The 18914-nt window shown below is 33.4% G+C and overlaps 1 protein-coding gene and 1 long non-coding RNA gene across 2 annotated transcripts; both read left to right on the top strand.

Moving 5' to 3' along the window:
* The first annotated feature begins 927 nt into the window (after positions 1-927).
* On the top strand, positions 928-14726 carry LOC131858852 (dirigent protein 2-like). Its single transcript, XM_059212318.1, has 3 exons — positions 928-1163; positions 14522-14618; positions 14703-14726. The coding sequence occupies exons 1-3, from the start codon at positions 928-930 to the stop codon at positions 14724-14726; spliced, it is 357 nt and encodes a 118-aa protein (XP_059068301.1).
* A 45-nt stretch (positions 14727-14771) lies between these two features.
* LOC131031468 (uncharacterized) lies at positions 14772-15856 on the top strand. The gene is made up of 2 exons (XR_009103046.2): positions 14772-15058; positions 15459-15856. It is a non-coding gene; the product is annotated as an uncharacterized LOC131031468 (long non-coding RNA).
* Positions 15857-18914: the final 3058 nt, after the last annotated feature.

Raw genomic sequence — 18914 nt, 5'->3', positions numbered from 1 at the left:
AACTATTTTTCCCCTAATCAAAAACATATTATGATGATAAAGCATCTAGATCTCAATAAACATGTGGCAATAGCTATGTTAATTTATGCTTTCTCTATCAAACTTTTCTTACTCCACTTCAATGATGGCACCATGGCATGATGCGGGAGTGTAAAATATTAGAGCCTTTATTTATAACTAAAGTTTCAGGGCGATAGCATCTAATATGATGCCACCTTAGTAAGCGTTTTGCCAAGGTGTCCAAAAAGGTTCAAAAAAGAGTGAGAGCAATACTTGTGCACTAAGTCATGTTTTATTGGTGTGGTGATATGGCATCACATGATTTGTTACATCTTAGATCTAAGGAATACATTTCATTCAATTAGGGTAGTCATCCTCAACACTAAAAAGTTTCAAATCACAACTATTGATACAATATTGTTAAAAATATTAACATTAAATCAACAAGTGCTATAACAACTATTGAAACAAACTCAACTATTAGATCCTCTTGCCTAATACGGTGTAGTCTTTAAAGACAAATATAATAAAAACAAACATTAAAAAGCAATTGAAAAAAAACAGAAAGGGAATAATACAACGGATATTAAAGTAGGTGCTCTCTATGGGCTGCTATTTATATAGGTCGAGGTTAGTAGCTTGTTGAAAGAGCAGCCAATCTTTCAGACCCACAGCGTTTGGAGGTAATGGATCTGCATCGACAATCTGGGGCATTTGCAGTGATGCTCATGATGATCATCTTTGGCTCACAACCGACTGAGACGGCAGCGAAGTTGAAAGTAGGAAAAGAAAAAATAAGCCAACTTGCAATTCTATCTCCAAGAGACTTATGGGGGACAAAACGGGACATCCGTCCTGGTAGCGCGCGCCTCATCGGCCAATCTTTCGAACAGTTTCATCGGATCGGTATTGGTGGTTGACGCTCCAATGACGGAAGGACCTGAGCCCACCTCCAGATTGTTGGGCAGAGCTCAGGGTTTGTACACCATTTCCAGTCAAGGGAATGATCTTGAACGGCTGAGCCAAGGAATAGTGCTCAACTTCGTTTTTCAGAGTGGAGAATTTAATGGAAGCACACTCGCCGTGGTGGCCACACAAATTTCCCCATATTTTACAGAGATGCCAATTGTGGGAGGAACCGGCAAATTCAGGCTGGCTCGAGGGTATGTCCTCTCCCACGTACTACCCAACAGTACAAACGACCACTATAATGTCACTGTCCTTCATTACTAGTCTTAGTTGTTCTGATTCATGCTCTACCCTCCATTGAGGAGCATGAATCCAATAACTGTTCGGTCTCTCTAAAATAATGAATTTGTGTGTTACACGAAATTCCCCGAATTTGACCTGGTTTTATGTGATCAGTATTGATAGTAACTTTTTAAATTTTGTTTCGAGTATAGTGTTGTATAGAATAGTATTAATATATCTATTTTTAGAATTGCTTGTTTTTAAAAAATATGTTTATCATATATGTATATATATGTATATTGCTATTGCAAAAAGACATGCACATATTTAGCTAGTTTTATTTTATTTTTTCTAATTTGAATACATGTTCTCTAAAATCTTGATGATGGAAATGAATGTACTTGGAAATATTAATATTAAAAAATCAAACATAATCAAATCTAAAAATAGAAACAATCAAATTTGTAGATTGCAAAAATGTAAAATCTAATAAGATGCATATACATAAGCATAAATTAGTGTAGGTTAATTAATGATAACTATGAGAGTGACAATTAAAAGCAATATTTTGATATAAAATTAGATGTTGAGAGATGAAGGTACTTGGTTCTAGAATAATGAAGAAGGAATAATTTTGTTGTCCTACTAAATTCCACTTGTCCTAATATTAAAATGGTTCCTTTCTATTTATATTCGACCTAAAAATTAGAATTGTTTTTCAACCTCATCAGGAGTTGAATTTATAGTTTTAGGTCACTTTATTTGTTTTATATCTCATCTAATAAAATATGAAATATTTTAATAATTGACTTAATTACTTCTAATTTATTGAATTCAAGGATTGAAGGTGTTCGGAAACACCTAAGGGAGATTAATACATCATAAAGGTTCTTTTCTACTAGGTTGACTTTCTTCATAGTGCAATCACACACCATAAAGGTTCTTTTCTCTCAAGTTGACTCCCTACATATTGTAACAAAGTTAAGTAGCAAAACAAATTCTTACACTAATCTTAAGAGGAGGGTAATGCAAAACTTTTATAGATCTTTACAATAGTTATAGAAACTTAACAGATAGAAACATAAACAACATACATACCACAACACAATGATTTACATGGGGAAAACCCTTTCAGGTGAAAATCCCACACTTCAAAATCCAACCAATATATTATTCAAAAATCAACAATAGTTTACAATATACTTGTTGAGCAAGATTTTCACAAGAGTATCACCAATGGAGATTTAGAGATAATTCAATAGCTATTAGACTCTAATAAGAGTTTATATTTGTGTGACATCTTTAGATTTCTAGCTCAACCTATTATGCTTTAGATCTCAAAGAAAAAAGAAGTTTGGTCATCAAAGTCACAAATTGATTTCTTTTATGAAACTAATAAGAAATCCTTTTTAGTTTGTGATAATTTGTGAAGCCCTAATAAATAGTATTAATTTCGAATACTAATTACATCACTTTTTTTATTGTTACATTGGTCTTTTAAGAAACAATATATTGTACAATTACTTAATTTGAAATGTAAATGCCTAAGTTAAGACTCAATAGTTTTTTAAAACCTAAAAGTTGATCATCCTAACTTTGCACTTCTCAAAATCCTACATGAAAATTTCATATTGTTAGCCCTAGTTTTAAATTACAAAATTTTAAATGTTCATGTCAAACTCCTCATATTGATAAGCTCCTCACTAAAAGTATCTTCCATCATCTACAAGCTCTTTGCGTTTTAGCTGCAAAATACAAAAGCACAGACTAGGCATGTGAATAGTATAACAATTATTTCTCAAGGAATGTCATGATTGCATGATATACCATAATGGTAAAGCTCTCAAAAATGACAAACGTGTTTATGAACATCATTTAATTGAGTTTATTGTCAAATATTCTCATCGATATGTTGTACATAGGCATTTTTAAGGAGGCTTTCAAATGTACAACACCAAGTACCAAATGAAACAGTTATTAAAACTTGATTTGTCACTTCGCATAATTGCCCATATCAAATTACATATCAAAATGATATGTATGGGTCAATTTACAAAGATTTGCAAGACACTGATTCACTCCACTTAGTTCTTCATTTGTCGATGAGTTGTTCAAGTTTTAAAGGATGCCGATGCATTACAAGTATGAAAAGTTTTTATAATTTTCAAACATCCCGATGACATTAAGTAACCGCCATCATTCACAAATCATCAACTCATCGACAAGTTGCGGCACTTGTGCAATCATTGATGAGGAGGCTAGCAAGTGATTCATGAAATGCAAAGAGGGAAGTGAAAGTGGTTTTGGCTTGTTTGGAAAGTTCTCCAAGAAGCCGATTGGAAAAGTTAGTTATCATAACTAACTTGACAGAACAACAAAATTAGTTTGTTGACAAAATTAAACCTTTAAGCGAACGCAATCAGCAAGGGTATAGTTGATTTCTGCACCTTTTGGTGGAATTATTCGAAGTGATTTCACCTCATGGAATATTTTTTAGCACACCTCAAAAGAAATGTGGTCTCATGGCACACTCATAGAAAAAGGTCCATGATTAAAATTATTTAGAAAATTTTAAAACAAATGCATTAGGTAGAAATGTACGCAAGGAAGCAGCCAACAAAATGTCTAAAATTGATGTCATCCCATCAAATGCAATGGTTCAAGTTTAGCGCAAAATAGACTTATGGGGTTTGAGAAACTTCGGGCAAGTGCAATATGTGGGTCTAAAGACACATTCCACAATTATAGCATGCGCTCTTTCTCCTTATCTATATTTATCTAGCAATTTATCTTGTTATTTTCCATAGGCGAGTTGTGTCTTTTGGCCAAGTCATGAAATAATTTGAATGATTCATTTCGGAAAGTTTGTGTTCTTTCACAAGTTGCAGAACTTGTGAACTCATCGAAGGAGGAGTTTTCAGTGCACATTATAATTGTCTTCAGCAGTCAAAATCACATCAGTAATTTGATCGAGTTATTTAAGACGTCGATGGATGAATACAAATGGTTATTAAAACTAGTATATTGGCTCTCTAGGAAATGACGACATACTTGTGGGTGAATATTGGAATCAAGAACTCTAATCGGCAAGATAACCAACGTTAATGCAAAGTTTGCGGAGAACATTCATTGACAACTTACTTTATTTGAAGTAGCCGATATTATCTCAAATGAAGGTTGGTTATTATAACTAACCCTGCCACAATTTAAAGATTCGACATCAAATATATATGATAGAATGCTTTCAAGAACTTCTCAGCAAATCTAACTACCAAGCTCATGGAAGGAATGTAAAAGGTGAGTGTAAGGCCATGTTCCATGATGATATTCAACATTATCACCTTTGTACCTAAATGGAAGTAGCAACAAATTTGCAAATTGAAGAAAATGTACATACAAAATGTGGAGTCATAGAACAAATTATCCGATTTGTTTAATAAAATGCCTTGATGGTATGTCATCTCATGGAATTCATTCATCGGTGAATATTGCCCTGGATCCAATCTCAAAAGGAAGGAACGTACGGATATGAGAATTTGTAGTCTTTGGTCAAAATGGTGTTGTTGTGGTTGTAATACTTCTCAAATGAAAGTTAAGCCAAAGCAAGACTTACAAAAGGCTCAAGAGTTGGTCAACACAAAATACAATTATTACAAGCACAAATTGATGCATTCACACAGATATAGAGATTTAACAAGTCTATTGTTGAGAGTTATGCACAACTGGCTAGTGCAAATGCCTCAGATAATGATGCTATGTTGTGAGATTTTGGATCCCAAAATAGTTTTGCTACCATGGATCCTAAAACTTTAGCTTGCTATGTTATTTGGATGGTATGCAAGTAATGATTCAAATACAACGTGAAACATTTGGAGTGAGCTAATTGATTTGTGGGCTAGCAGACCTAATTTAGTTGCAAATTTGTCACATTGACACATGTTCTAAAATAAGGGTGGACTGAAGAGTCGCTTGAAGTAACATATGACCTATATGAAGAGCACAATGGGAGAGAATATTTTCATTTCAAATCTCTATACCAAATGATTAAAGTTCAACAATGCATTGGTTCCAAAGGTGTGGATTATACTGTTTGTAGCTACACTCCACAATGCAAACAAAGAATTGACGATGAGATCATTACAAAGACAAAAGATGCACATGATGATGGATAAGCACCTCACTACAATCCTAACTTGAAATTTTCAAGATGTTCTTTTGAAGAAGTGGCTATGATACTCATGTAACTACAAGTTAGAATTTGGACTCAATTCTTGTAAAAGTTAGTTATCCTAACTTGTTTCTAAGAAATAGTTATCCTAACTCATTTCTACAAGGGTAGTTATTTTAAGTAGTTACTTAGGTAGTTATCCTAAGTGGATTAGCTAGGTAGTTATCCTAAATGGTTATCAAAAGTTAGTTATCTTAAGTGGCTATTTAGGAAGTTATTCTAAGTAGTTACACAAAATGGTTAGATTAAGGGGTTACCAAAAGTAGTTATCAAGGTCATTATTCCAAGATGCCTATAAATACAAGGCCAATTCATTTATAAAGGGGGGGACTTTTACAAAAGAGGGAAACTCTGGAGAAATTGAGGGTGAAAATTGTAATGGTTTTTGGTTTGATACTTCACATTTAAGGGTTTTTACACTTGTGCATTTTCAAAAGAATAATCAAGAATGCATTTCAGTTTGTATATTCTAAATGCACTCTTATTTTGTTATTTTCTGATTTCTCATATGTTAAATCAGTGATACCTTTATGTAATCATGCAAATCATTAGTAACCAATGCAATTGATTAAGCACATCATTTCTTGGTATCTTGAATTGTATATGTTAGTACAACTTATTTATTTGTATGTTGAGGTTTGTTGTCCTTCTTTCATCATCAAAGAATGTCTAAAACTTTATCCCTTTTGTAATCATTATCTATTTTGAAATTTCAATTGGTATTCATATGTCTATTGTTGGGGTTTCTATTCTTTATATTTCTTTAGTTATATGTTTTCTCCTTTACGTAATTTCAGGTTAAAAGTATACAAAATGCCAAATACCCCCATCATACGATGGAGCTTCCCCTCTCCAATGCAGAGGAATATTGTGGCTTCACCACAATCTCTCCAACTCTTGGAACAGTTGTGGCTTCTCTTCGGGCGAACACGGTCAATTTTGAGGGAGAATTCATAGTGACAAATCTGTTTACCAATAGATTTTTGGCAACTCTATTAGGGAGCTTAATACCAGTGTGTTTTGTTCCTCAGAAATTTCAAGGTACCTTCTTCAAAATGAAAGTTGGTGACTCTATTTGAAAGATCAAATTCAAAGCAATGGTTTGGTACAAAGGAAAGTTGGAAAGTTACACTAAAAGTGATGATGAAGACTACTCATATCAGAAGAAGCAAGTTCATGATGAGCCCATACAAGTTGAATTCTTGAAGAGCTTTTATGGTGGCATGCAGTTTACTCCTAATAGGATTCATCCCTCTTTATGTCAAGTATTGCAAAAGTTTGAAGAAAAAGATGGAAAAGAGATTGGTTTTTTTTCTTGTGATCATTTACCTAAATCAACAACTATCAAGAAAGATGAAGAAAAAGTGATTTTTCTCCTGTACCAGTTTCTCAACAGAATCAAAGTCTTGATGATCCTAAACAGGTTAACTTCTTGAAGAATTTTTACAGTGGAAAGAAACTTGATCCTAATAAAATTCATCCTTCTCTACTCCAATCTTTGCAAGTAATTGAAGAGAAAGAAGGAAGGGTAAACTTGAACCAAATGAAGACAACAACAATGATGAAGAAAAAGATCCTCCTATTTCACTTGCTGCTCAAAGAAATCAAGATTGTTATGATTCTGAACAAGTTCAATTTTTAAAAATATTTTATGGTGATAGGAAACTTGATCCTAACAAAGTGCATCCATTCTTGCTTCAAAAATTAAAAACGATTGAACAAAAAGAGGAGGGAGAAAATTATTTTCTTGAAGATGTGCATATTCCTGATGAGATGTCTTGTGATCCAAGTTTTGAAAAAGCTCCATCACATTATACATGTGTTGAGTCCAAGATGAAGTGTGTGAGGAAGAAAAAGAATATTGTGTTCCTATATGCCATGAGCATTATGAAGATTACCACAACAAGAAAGAAGTCCTCCATCAATTTGAAAACAAAGAGCTTGAAGATGATGAATCAAATTCTTTCCAAGCATGTATGCAGCCCAAGAATGAAGAGAATGGTGAAGAAGAGATGCATAAAGATGAGACTCAAGTAGTCTTTATTCCCGGCTAGTATCTCAATGCTTCAGATGATGATTTTCTTTGTGGAGAAGACATTTCTATTTTTCCATCACCAATCAATGGAGGTGACAATTGCATTGATGATGTCAAAGTTTCAGTAACTTCTGAGCAACCTTTCACTACCATGACCAATGGAGAGACAACCACAAATGAAACTTTGTAGATTTCTTCTTTTCCTTTAGAATTGGAGGCCTTTACTTATGAAGATATTGATGAAGTTTTAGATCAGCCCCAAGTGAAAAAAGATGAATCGTCAAGCATCCAATTTTTATCATACATGCCACCTAAGTATGAAGTTTTTGAATTTCATGAAGGGTGTGATGAAGAAGAATCATTGAGACAAAATAAAATAAAAAGTTATGCAAATATCTATGAATAGGTTGATGAAAACTATGAAGATATCTCAACAAATGTCCCTATCTTGATGGAACAAAAATTTGGAAGTGTGGTGCCTTCTTCAATTCTGTATTCCATGGATAAAGAACTCTTTGAAGTCCTCCCGATAGAAGAAAAAGAAAATGTCATCACACAAGATGATCCTATGCTCCTGGAAGTTGATTTTCGAAAAGTCAAATTTAGTATTTGCATTGAAAAAAGTTTATTCATGTCACAAACTATATCAAGGTTGTCCAATTTATGGGTTAATGTCTTCCAATCCAAATCATCAAAAGGATCTTCAGATGGAGAAAGTTGATATTCTTAACATGATGCCATAACACATAATGAATATCATAGAAAGTGGTACCCAAATCTTTCAAGAAAACTCAATGATTTATGATGAGATATGGCCACTCGGGTTGTTGTTCAAAATTATTCCACATCTCACATTTTTCAATGTTTCCAACCTACTAAGCTTATAGGTGTCACATGGATGCATGTCACTTTTTTGCAGAGGTGCCTATTTCTCTTAGCCTGTGAATGGCTTTGTATGATCATCCTGGATAAATTTGAGGTAGGCTTTTCCTATCATGTACATATTTAGTTTGAAGTTTTGTTTGTGTTTGTCCCATTTTTAGTTTGTGTCTAGCCTCTCCAATAAGTCTCTTTTGTTCTCTTCTCTTTTTGTGACTCTATTTCCCATTGGATAAGGCACTAATCCTTTGTGAAGATTTTGGATTCATCGTATGTACCTTACAGTCCTTGTCCCCAGTCAGAGCTAGCTCTTAGCCCTATTTTTAACTTGCAAAATTTTAAACATTTATGTCAAACTCCTTAGATTGATAAGCTCCTCACTAAAACTATCTTCCATCATCTACAAGCTCTTTGGGTTTTAGCTTCAAAATGCAAAGGCATGGACTAGGCATGTTTATAGTATAACAAGTATTTCTCAAGGAATGTCATGATTGCATGATATACCATAATGGTAAAGCTCTCAAAAATGACAAATGTGTTCATAAACATATCATTTAATTGAGATTATTGTTAGATATTCTCATCGATATGTCATGCATAGGCATTTTTAAAGAGGCTCTCAAATGTACAACAACAAGTACCAAATGAAATGGTTATTAAAACTTGATTTGTCACTTCGCATAATTGCCCAGCCTGTCCAAGTTTTCAATGAAATAAAAGTGTTAAATTGTTGAAGATAGAGCTTTGATCAAATTACATATCAAAATGATATTAATGGGTCAGTTTACAAATATTTGAAGGAGACCGATTCACTCCATTTAGTTCTTCATTTGTCAATGAGTTGTTCAAGTTTCAAAGGATGTCGATGCACTACAAGTATGAAAATTTGTTGTGGTTTTGAAAGATCCCAATGACATAAAGTAACCACCATCATTTACAAATCATCAACTCATCGGCAAGTTGCGGCACTTGTGCAAATCATTGATGTGGAGGCTAGCAAGTGATTCATGAAATGTAAAGAGGGAAGTGAAGGTGGTTTTGGCTTGTTTGGAATGTTCTCCAAGAAGCCAATTGGAAAAGTTAGTTATCATAACTAACTTGACAGAACCACAAAATTAGTTTGTTAAAAGAAATAAACTTTTAAACAAATGAAATCAGCAAGGGTATAGTTGATTTCTGCACCTTTTGGGAGAATTATTTGAAGTGATCTCACCTCATGGAACACTTGTCAACACACCTCAAAAGAAATGTGGTCTCATGGAACACTCATAGAGCAGGATCCATGATTAAAATGATTTAGAAACTTTCAAAGAAAATGTATTAGGTAGAAATGCATGCAAGGAAGTGGCCAATAGAATGTCTCAAATTGATGCCATCCCATCAAATGCAATGGTTGCAAGTTTAGCGCAAAATAGACTTTTGGGGTTTGAGAAAATTTCGAGCAAGTGCAATTTGTGGGTGTAAAGACACATTCCACAATCATAGCATGGACTCTTTCTCCTCATCTATATTTATCTAGCAATTTATCTTGTTATTTTCCATAGATGAGTTGTGTCTTTTGGCAAAGTCATGAAATAATTTGAATGATTATTTTTGGCAAGTTTGTGTTCTTTCACAAGTTGCCGAACTTGTGAGACTCACCGAAGGAGGAGTTTTCAGTGCACATTATAATTGTCTTCAGCAGTCAAAATCACATTAGCAATTTGATCGAGTTGTTTAAGACATCGATGGATGAATACAAACGGTTATTAAAACTAGTATATTAGCTCTCTAGGAAATGACGACATACTTGTGGGTGATTATTGGAATCAAGAACTCTAATTAGCAAGATAGCCAAATTTAATGCAAATTTTCTAGAGAACATTCATCGATAAGTTACTTTAGTTGAAGTAGCCGATATCATCTCAAATGAAGATTGGTTGTTATAACTAACCTTGCCACAATTTCAAGATTCGGCATTGAATATATATGATACAACGCTTTCAAGAACTTCTCAGAAAATCTAACTACCAAGATCATGGAAGGAATGCAAATGGTGAGTGTAAGGCCATATTCCATGATGATATTCAACATTAGCACCTTCTTACCTAAATGGAAGCAACAACAAATTTCTAGATTGAAGCAAATGTACATACAAAATCTGGAGTCATAGAAAATATTATCCGATTGTTTAACAAAATGCCTCGATGGTATGTCATCTCATGGACTGTATTCATCGGTGAATATTGCCCCAGTTCTATTTCCAAAAGGAATAACCATATAGATATGAGAATTCGTAGTTGTTGATCGAAATGGTGTTTTTTTGGTTGTTATACTTCTCAAATGAAAGTTAAGCCAAAGAAGGAGTTACAAAAGGCTCAAGAGTTTGTCGACACAAAATACAATTATTAAAAGCACAAATTGATGCATTCACACAGATATAGAAAGTTAATAGGTCTATTGTTGAGAGTTATGCACAACTAGCTAGTGCAAGTGACTCAGATAATGATGCTATGCTGCGAGATTTTGGATCCCAAAATATTTTTCCTATTGTGGATCCTAAAACTTTAGCTTGCTATATTATTTGGATGGTATACAAGTAATGATTCAAATACAACATGAAACATTTGGAGTGAGCTATTTGATTTGTGGGCTAGCTAACTCAATTTAGTTGCAAATTTTGTCACATCGACTCATGTTATAAAACAAGGGTGGACTGAAGACTCACTTGAAGTAACAAATGTCTTATATGAAGAGCACGATGGGAGAGAAGATTTTCATTTCAAATCTTGATACCAAATGATTAAAGTTCAACAATGCATTGGTTTGAAAGGTGTGGATATTTTTGTATGTAGCTACACTCCGCTGTGTAAACAAAGAATTGATGATGAGATCATTACAAAGACAAAATATGCACATGAAGATTGATAAGAACCTCACTCCAATCCTAACTTGAAAGTTTCAAGATGTTCTTTTGAAGAAGTGGATATGTTACTCATGTAACTACAAGTTAGAATTTGGACTCAATTCTTGTAAAAGTTAGTTATCCTAACTTGTTTCTAAGAAATAGTTATCCTAACTCATTTCTACAAGGGTAGTTATTTTAAGTAGTTACTTAGGTAGTTATCCTAAGTGGTTATCAAAAGTTAGTTATCTTAAGTGGCTATTTAGGAAGTTATTCTAAGTAGTTACACTAAATGGTTAAATTAAGTGGTTATCAAAAGTAGTTATGAGTTGGTTATCAGGGTCATTATTGCAAGATGCCTATAAATACAAGGCCAATTCATTTATAAAGGGGGTGACTTTTTCAAAAGAGGGAAACTCTGGAGAAGTTGAGGGTGAAAATTGTAATGGTTTTTGGTTTGACACTTCACATCTAAGGGCTTTTGGACTTGTGCATTTTGAAAAGAATAATTAAGAATGCATTTCAGTTTGTATATTCTAAATGTACTCTTATGTTGTTATTTTTTGATTTCTCATATGTTGAATCGATGATCCCTTTATGTAATCATGTAAATCATTAGTAACCAATGCAATTGATTAAGCACATCATTTCTCGGCATCTTGAATTGTATGTGTTAGTACAACATATTTCTTCATATGTTGAGGTTTGTTGTCCTTCTTTCATTATCAGAGCATGTCTAAAACTTTATCCCGTTTGTATTCGTTATCTGCTGTGAAATCTCAATTGGTATTCGTATGTCTATTGTTGGGGTTTATGTTCTTTATATTTGTTTAGTTCTATGCTTTCTCGTTTATGTACTTTTGGGTTAAAAGTACACAAAATACCAAATACCCCCATCATACGAGGGAGTTACCCCTCTCAAATGCAAAGGAAGATTGTGGCTTCACTGCAATCTCTCCAATTGTTGGAAAGGTTGTCACTTCTCTTCGGGCTAACGGGGTCAATTTTGAAGGATAATTCATAGTGAAAAATCTGTTTACCAACACAAATCACTCGCAATTTTTAACAACTTATATCATCATATTTTCTTATATTGGTTCTTGATTAATTTTCCTTGTCTGCTATATTTATGAGTTTAATTATATTGCAACTTTTTTTCTTTGTTATCACTTTGTTAGTTTTTATTTTTAGATTCTTTAATTATCTTCCTTACTTTAGGTTTTTTAACAATTTGTGCTTCTATCTTTATTCTTTCTTCCTTTTTGTGGGGGGTTTCTCTATCTCTTTTTCTTTCTTTCTATATATTTTCATTTTGATATTAGTGTATTATTTTTCTTTTTATTTATTTCTTTGGTTGTATTTTTCGTATCTATGTTTTCACCACTTAACATTACTTTCTTTCTTCCTATTTTTCTTGTCATTTCTTATTATGAATTTCCTTGTTGTCATTATATGATTGTAATTTAACTAAACTAATTGTTCCAATTATTTTTCTTTCTCCTTGTCATTTATTAATCTCAATTTGTCTAAATAACTGTTTAGATATTGCACACTTTTGTGCCTGCATATTTGTTTTTTTCCTTTTTACAACATAAAACTTAGAAAACAATTAAAAAAATCAAAAGGAGAATAATACAATGGATATTAAAGTATATTCTCTGTATGGGATAATATTTATATGTTGAGGTTAGCAGCTTTTGGCCTATTTACTTGTTGAAAGAGTAGCCAATCTTTAAGACCCACAGCGTTTGGAGGTAATGGGGCTGCATCGACAATATGGGGCATTTGCAGTGGTCATCTCTGCCTCACAACCGACTGAAATGGCAGCGGAGTTGAAAGTAGAAAAAGAAAAAATAAGCCTTTTTTTTAATATGTGTATGATGTGTGCATGTTGTGATTATTTAAGACTTTATGTTAACAAAGAGACATGTATAAATTTAGCTACTTCTATTCCACCTCGTACAATTTGAATGTATGTTTTCTAAAATGTTGATTACAGAAAAGAGTGCAACAAAAAATATTGATGCAAAAAAATTGGAACATTCATCTTCACATATTCTAACGAGCAGTAATTCGTCACAACTTCAATTTGACGTATTCATTGGAGTTTCATATTATTTACTTGTTATGAGTTCCCTTCCCAAAACGATGTTTCTATCAGCCATCAGAAGTGTCCAAACTGCTTTCCACGTGATGTTAAGGTTGTAAGTTGAGAGGTGAAATTGCTTCGGCTTTATTAAGTCCACTTTTGCTTCTTTTATTCGATCACTTTTTACAGTGATATTGTATGTATCCTGATCAGTCACAATGAAAATTGAATCCCAATGATCAATGGATTTCCTGGTTTTCTCTGTGCTTACTCCATAGGAATTCACGCCTTCTGCACCTAAAATATATTGTTCTGTAATAACTACGGGGCTAGATCTGCAATCCTTTAGATAGGAGGTTAGAAAGGAGGTTAGGGAATACTTATTCATGAAACAGAATCTTATTCATGAAAGCTCTATGGTATCTTCTTCTTTTGTGATGTCTTACTAAGCCTAAAATACCCCTTGGCCTTCAAGAAGATCATACAACCTCTAGGGGTGGACTTGTTGGTGGTAAATCCTTAGTAAATAAATTGTTGTGCATGTGATACTATGACAAACAATGAAGCAATAATCTTTTACTTTTGTCAAAAAAAAAAAATCTTATTGCCAACAAAATAGGAATCAACAAAATAGGAATCATACTCAAGCTCCTACAAAATAAATTTGCGACCAAGCTTCTCCTTGACAATTTTCCATATGGGACTTGAATATCATTGAAAAAATCCCTTCATATTCTTCTAAGGGACACAATTTTTATCATTATTGTCAGAAATTGATTTATGAAATGGGTAGAAGCTATTCCACTTGATTCACTACTGTTAAAGCAATCTATTGGTTAATTTTTGAAATCATAATTTTTTCTTTTGGATTGTCTTCTACTATTGCATATAACATTGACACAACATTCAAAAACAAATATGTGAAGCAATTATAATTTTTTCTTTTGGATTCTCTTCTACTATTGCATATAACATTGACACAACATTCAAAAACAAATATGTGAAGCAATTATTATTATTACTATTAGTTCCTGCCAGGGAACTATAGCTAAGGCAGTCATATTAAACCGTGATTAATCATTTTTCAGCGAGCCAATCAAACTGTTCCATTTCTTTTCATAAATTTATTTTCCAATGCAAGTTATAGACAACTTGCACATTTTTTATTTGAAATACTAAAAAAAATATTTTGGCAGTCTATGATTAGCGTTGCAGGTGGTTGGCAGATGGGTTTGTAGAAATCAATGCAAGAGAACGCACTACCAACGAGGTCTCTATCAGTACGTTGCTGGAGCTGCAGGTTCTGGTACAGGTAAACAGTTGGCCTCTCCCAATTTTTCGTGTCCTCATTTTTCTGGTGGCATTCAGTTTTACCAACATGTATTTTGCATGCCAGTTAGGAATGGAGCCGGTGACATGAATAACATAGACTTCATGTTGAGGAACAACCGATTTAAATCAAATTCAGAGACTTCTAAATCTGTTGATATCTGCAAACTTTTCATTTCTGGCAAGGGCAAAAACATAAATTTCTTTGACCTAAGTTTTTTGGTGTTCTCAATGTTGTTTGCGATAGGGAATAATTAATATGTGTGGGTTAGGAACTACTGTTGAGCTTTTAGTTTTTTCAAATCTCCATTTGATATTTTTCTTCAACGGCGGGATTCAATCGGAGAACCTCCACTTTGGTTGTAGAATGAGAGTTAACGACTGTATCAAGCATTGTCAAAGCCACACAAGGATTATTGACAGGTATTTGTTTACACAAGCAAACACCCATTTCATAATTAATTTGAATTCGACCGCATTCCATTCTTAACATAAATTCAATAAATCTTTTAAAAATTTTACTTACAAAGTGGTCTTCTCCCAAAACCCAAAAGAAATACAAATTCTTGTAAGATTTTAAGTATCCCTTCGTTACAGTTCCGTTGCAGTAGAGTGGTGCTTGTGTTGTTCAGTTGAACCCATCTAGCCCTGTCCACCTAAAATATTTTTTTTTTCCGTTTTCATGATTGTTTGAATATGTCTATAACAACTATAAATTTTTTTGTGGGTATGTCGATATGGATTTGAGAGGAATAGCCAACTAGAGCAATGAGTTATTACAAGTTTTCCACTTTATTTGTTGAACCCATGCTTCTGTTCCAAGGGTTGCACAGATCAAGTCCACCTGCAAGATAATTTCATTGGGGATCAACATATGTCCTGTAGGGTTGGGCGGGCTCCTACGGGCACCCAACCCAGGGGCCATTGAATTTTAGTTCTTTGCATCTTTCTTGAAACAGAAAACCGGGTGATAACCAAGCTAAGGGCGAAGGAAGTTAATGAAGTGGATATAGAATCTCCATATTATATATGGTTTGTTACTACTACATATCTATTGACATAAATACTTATGTTTGTTCGTAAAGATAGTATTGCAGAGCACTAGAGAGATTAGTTAAGGTTCCTCTTTTCTCTGCTAAGTCATTTTCTTTGTCCACTTCGTGTATATTAATATTTTGATGTCTAATTTCTTGAATAAATTCTGTATGCCATTATTTTGAATTTCTTTTCTCAAGCTTTTGGGCTCAAGAAGATCTACCTGTTGGTTAGATAGCAATAAATTCTGATTACATATTAAATTAAATGGATGAATGCAAAAAGAAACATCAATGCCATTTGTAGTGTAACCAGTGTAACACTATGGTAACATTATGTAAGCAAAGAAAATGTATCTGCAAAGAAAAAATTGAAGTGGGGAAACGCAGAAATGGAATTTATGAAGAGGAATATCACAAGCCCTTGGGGAAAAAGGCATTGGTAAAGTTGTTCCCTATATTCATAACAGGTTCGGTCTGTTTGTCATTGGATCAATGAACCTACTAATACATAGACTCTTTCCAATCTAGATTAATTAGGGTGTCCATGTCCTGAAAGCATTGACTTTTTGCAGGCTTGTGAGTTTAGCATTATTTCACAGGTACATCTCTGGCACAGAATAATCCTGCCGGTTCAAAAGAACATTTTTCATGGAGGAGAAAACTCAGGAAACTCGGGAAGACAAATGATCAGAACAACTTGAACCTCAAAAAAACATGAACCTTAAATAATATAGCATATTCAATTATCCAGACACAAATTCATACATTAAAAACTAGTTGTAGTCTTTTGCAAGTATATGGAAGAATTGGAAAAAAAGGTATTGTTCATCAATAGGCTTTTCGAGCAAGATTTTTAGTTAAAGAAACAAAGGTGTTTTTGGGTGAGATGGTTTCATTAGGATTCAAAAGTGAAAACAATCAATTGAGCTCATTGATTAAATGCTTGTTAATTCACTTGCTCTTCTCATTTTAACGTTCAATGTTTCAAGAATCAATATTTAATTCTTTCATCAACAAAACAAACAACTGTTACAACTGTAAATGTTACAAATCTGTCACCAACAAAACAAATTCAATGAAACAAACAATTGTTACAACTCTGTCACCAACAAAACAAATTCAACGAAAGAAACAATTATTACAACTCTGTCACCAACAAAATAAATTTATAATTTACAGCTCTGTCATGAACAAAACAAATACACAACCGTTCTCACACTGCTTGGAAACTGGCAAGAACCCTTAATCTAATAGTCAGGTTGAGGCCTCTAATAAAATAGTTGAATAAGTTCTCTAAAAAGCTAAAAAAAAACATGATTAATACTCAATTAAATTATGAGTTATGGGCCTATCACACAAGTATTTTTATAGATACTAGTGCTACTCTATACAATTTGGTGTATGGTGTTGATGTTATTGTGCCTTTAGATTTGGAAATTACATCTTTGTGAGTTTTTCTTAAAGATTTAATTGATGGTGACATTTATCAGAAATATCGACTAAATCAGCTTGAAATACTCAATGAGAATTGAACAATTTCTCTCAAACATCTTCATGCTTATCAAACATATCTTTCTAAGTAATACAATAAAATTATTTTTCTTGAAACTTCAATATGCAAGATTTTGTTCGTTATTAGAACTAGTTTAAACATGTACCTCAAGCAAAAAAAAGGCCCTAACTAGTTAGGTCCCTACATAATGACCTCCATTTATGGTTCATGTGCATATGATCTATCTTCAATAGATAGTAAAACCCTTGAAAGTGTTTGTGAATGTAATGTATCTCACCAATATTATGCATAGAACATTCTTATATGACCTATTATGTCATTTATTCATCAACACATTCTCCTTGTATTATGAGGTGTGTATGTGTGAATTTGAGTATCATATTATATGCATTTCATTCTTTATGTATACCTTATCTTTTATTAGTTCTTGATAGAGAATTTCTAGCATGTTAGCATTTAGTTAATTAAGCTCATTCTATGTTTTTAAGTACAATGTAGTATAAATTATTTTATTTAGCTTCATTATATTTAGTTTTATTCATTATCATTTAGTACCATAATTATTGTCATATGTTCAACAAAGCATACCATTCTAATTTATTGCATACACATTATTTCATTCTATCATTAGAGAATTTGATTAAATATATAATTTGCATGTGTTTAATTTAATGACAATAGCCTCTAATCTAAGATACATAAATAATATCATAAACATAGATTCATAGAACATCATAGTAGAACATGTGCATAGAACAGATAACCCACTACCCCCCCACCCCCCCTCCCACCCACCCACACACACACACACACACACAAGAAACATCATGAACATCATGAACACACAAGAAAAGGATATCATATACATCAACATAAATAGCACTAGAGTGTCCTCAAGGGCTCACAACAAAACAACTCTTATAACAATAATCTAATATACATGAGGCCTGCTCAAAGAGCATGGTGCAGATTACATAGCCATGATTTTACAAATGATCATAATTACATTACATGATATCACAATGGATATAATCCTCTAACACAAGGATGTCTGAAACTCAATAACTGGAGTGCAAGAATAGGTCTTCAACCTTCATCTCGAACCATCACAAAAATAAAATGATCTCATACCAAACCCAATGGGTGCAAAATAAACTCCACCCAACCGTGTGGTACCATAAGATCCACCCCCATGCTAGAAGGTATCAGTCAGACCCCAGAGACTAGAGTGAGGTAATAATCATGAAGCATTAACACAATCAAGGCTTACATGGATGCAACACTATTGTATGCTAGACAAGAACAAGGATAATCAAGATTACCAATATAAGGGAACCACAAGACGACCAAGAAAATCTTGAGAACAATAACTAAAAAATCAAATTCCAGAGGTCTAACAAACATAAAAAAATAACCAAGAAAAATACTAGGTAAGAAACTGGGAAGAAAGTCATCACTAGACTATCATGGGTTGCACTTCCAGGTCTTCACTAGGTCCCGACCCCCATCCTGGATTACCTTGGTAACCTGTCCCGACCCTTGGCCCCCACACCAACCTCTCGTAGAGAAGAGATTGGTGGATGCCATTCTAGGCCTTCTTGTCTAACCCCGAATCTAAATGAGTACTCGGGAGTAAGAGAGGAATCCAAAACCATTATGTTTTTAAGTGTGAACAAACTACCCATGACCAAGTTTATTATATTATGTTATTACTTATTAACAAACTTCC

The sequence above is a fragment of the Cryptomeria japonica genome, chromosome 10, assembly GCF_030272615.1.
Source record: "Cryptomeria japonica chromosome 10, Sugi_1.0, whole genome shotgun sequence".
Lineage (NCBI taxonomy): Eukaryota > Viridiplantae > Streptophyta > Pinopsida > Cupressales > Cupressaceae > Cryptomeria > Cryptomeria japonica.
This window is presented reverse-complemented; position numbering and strand designations above follow the sequence as displayed.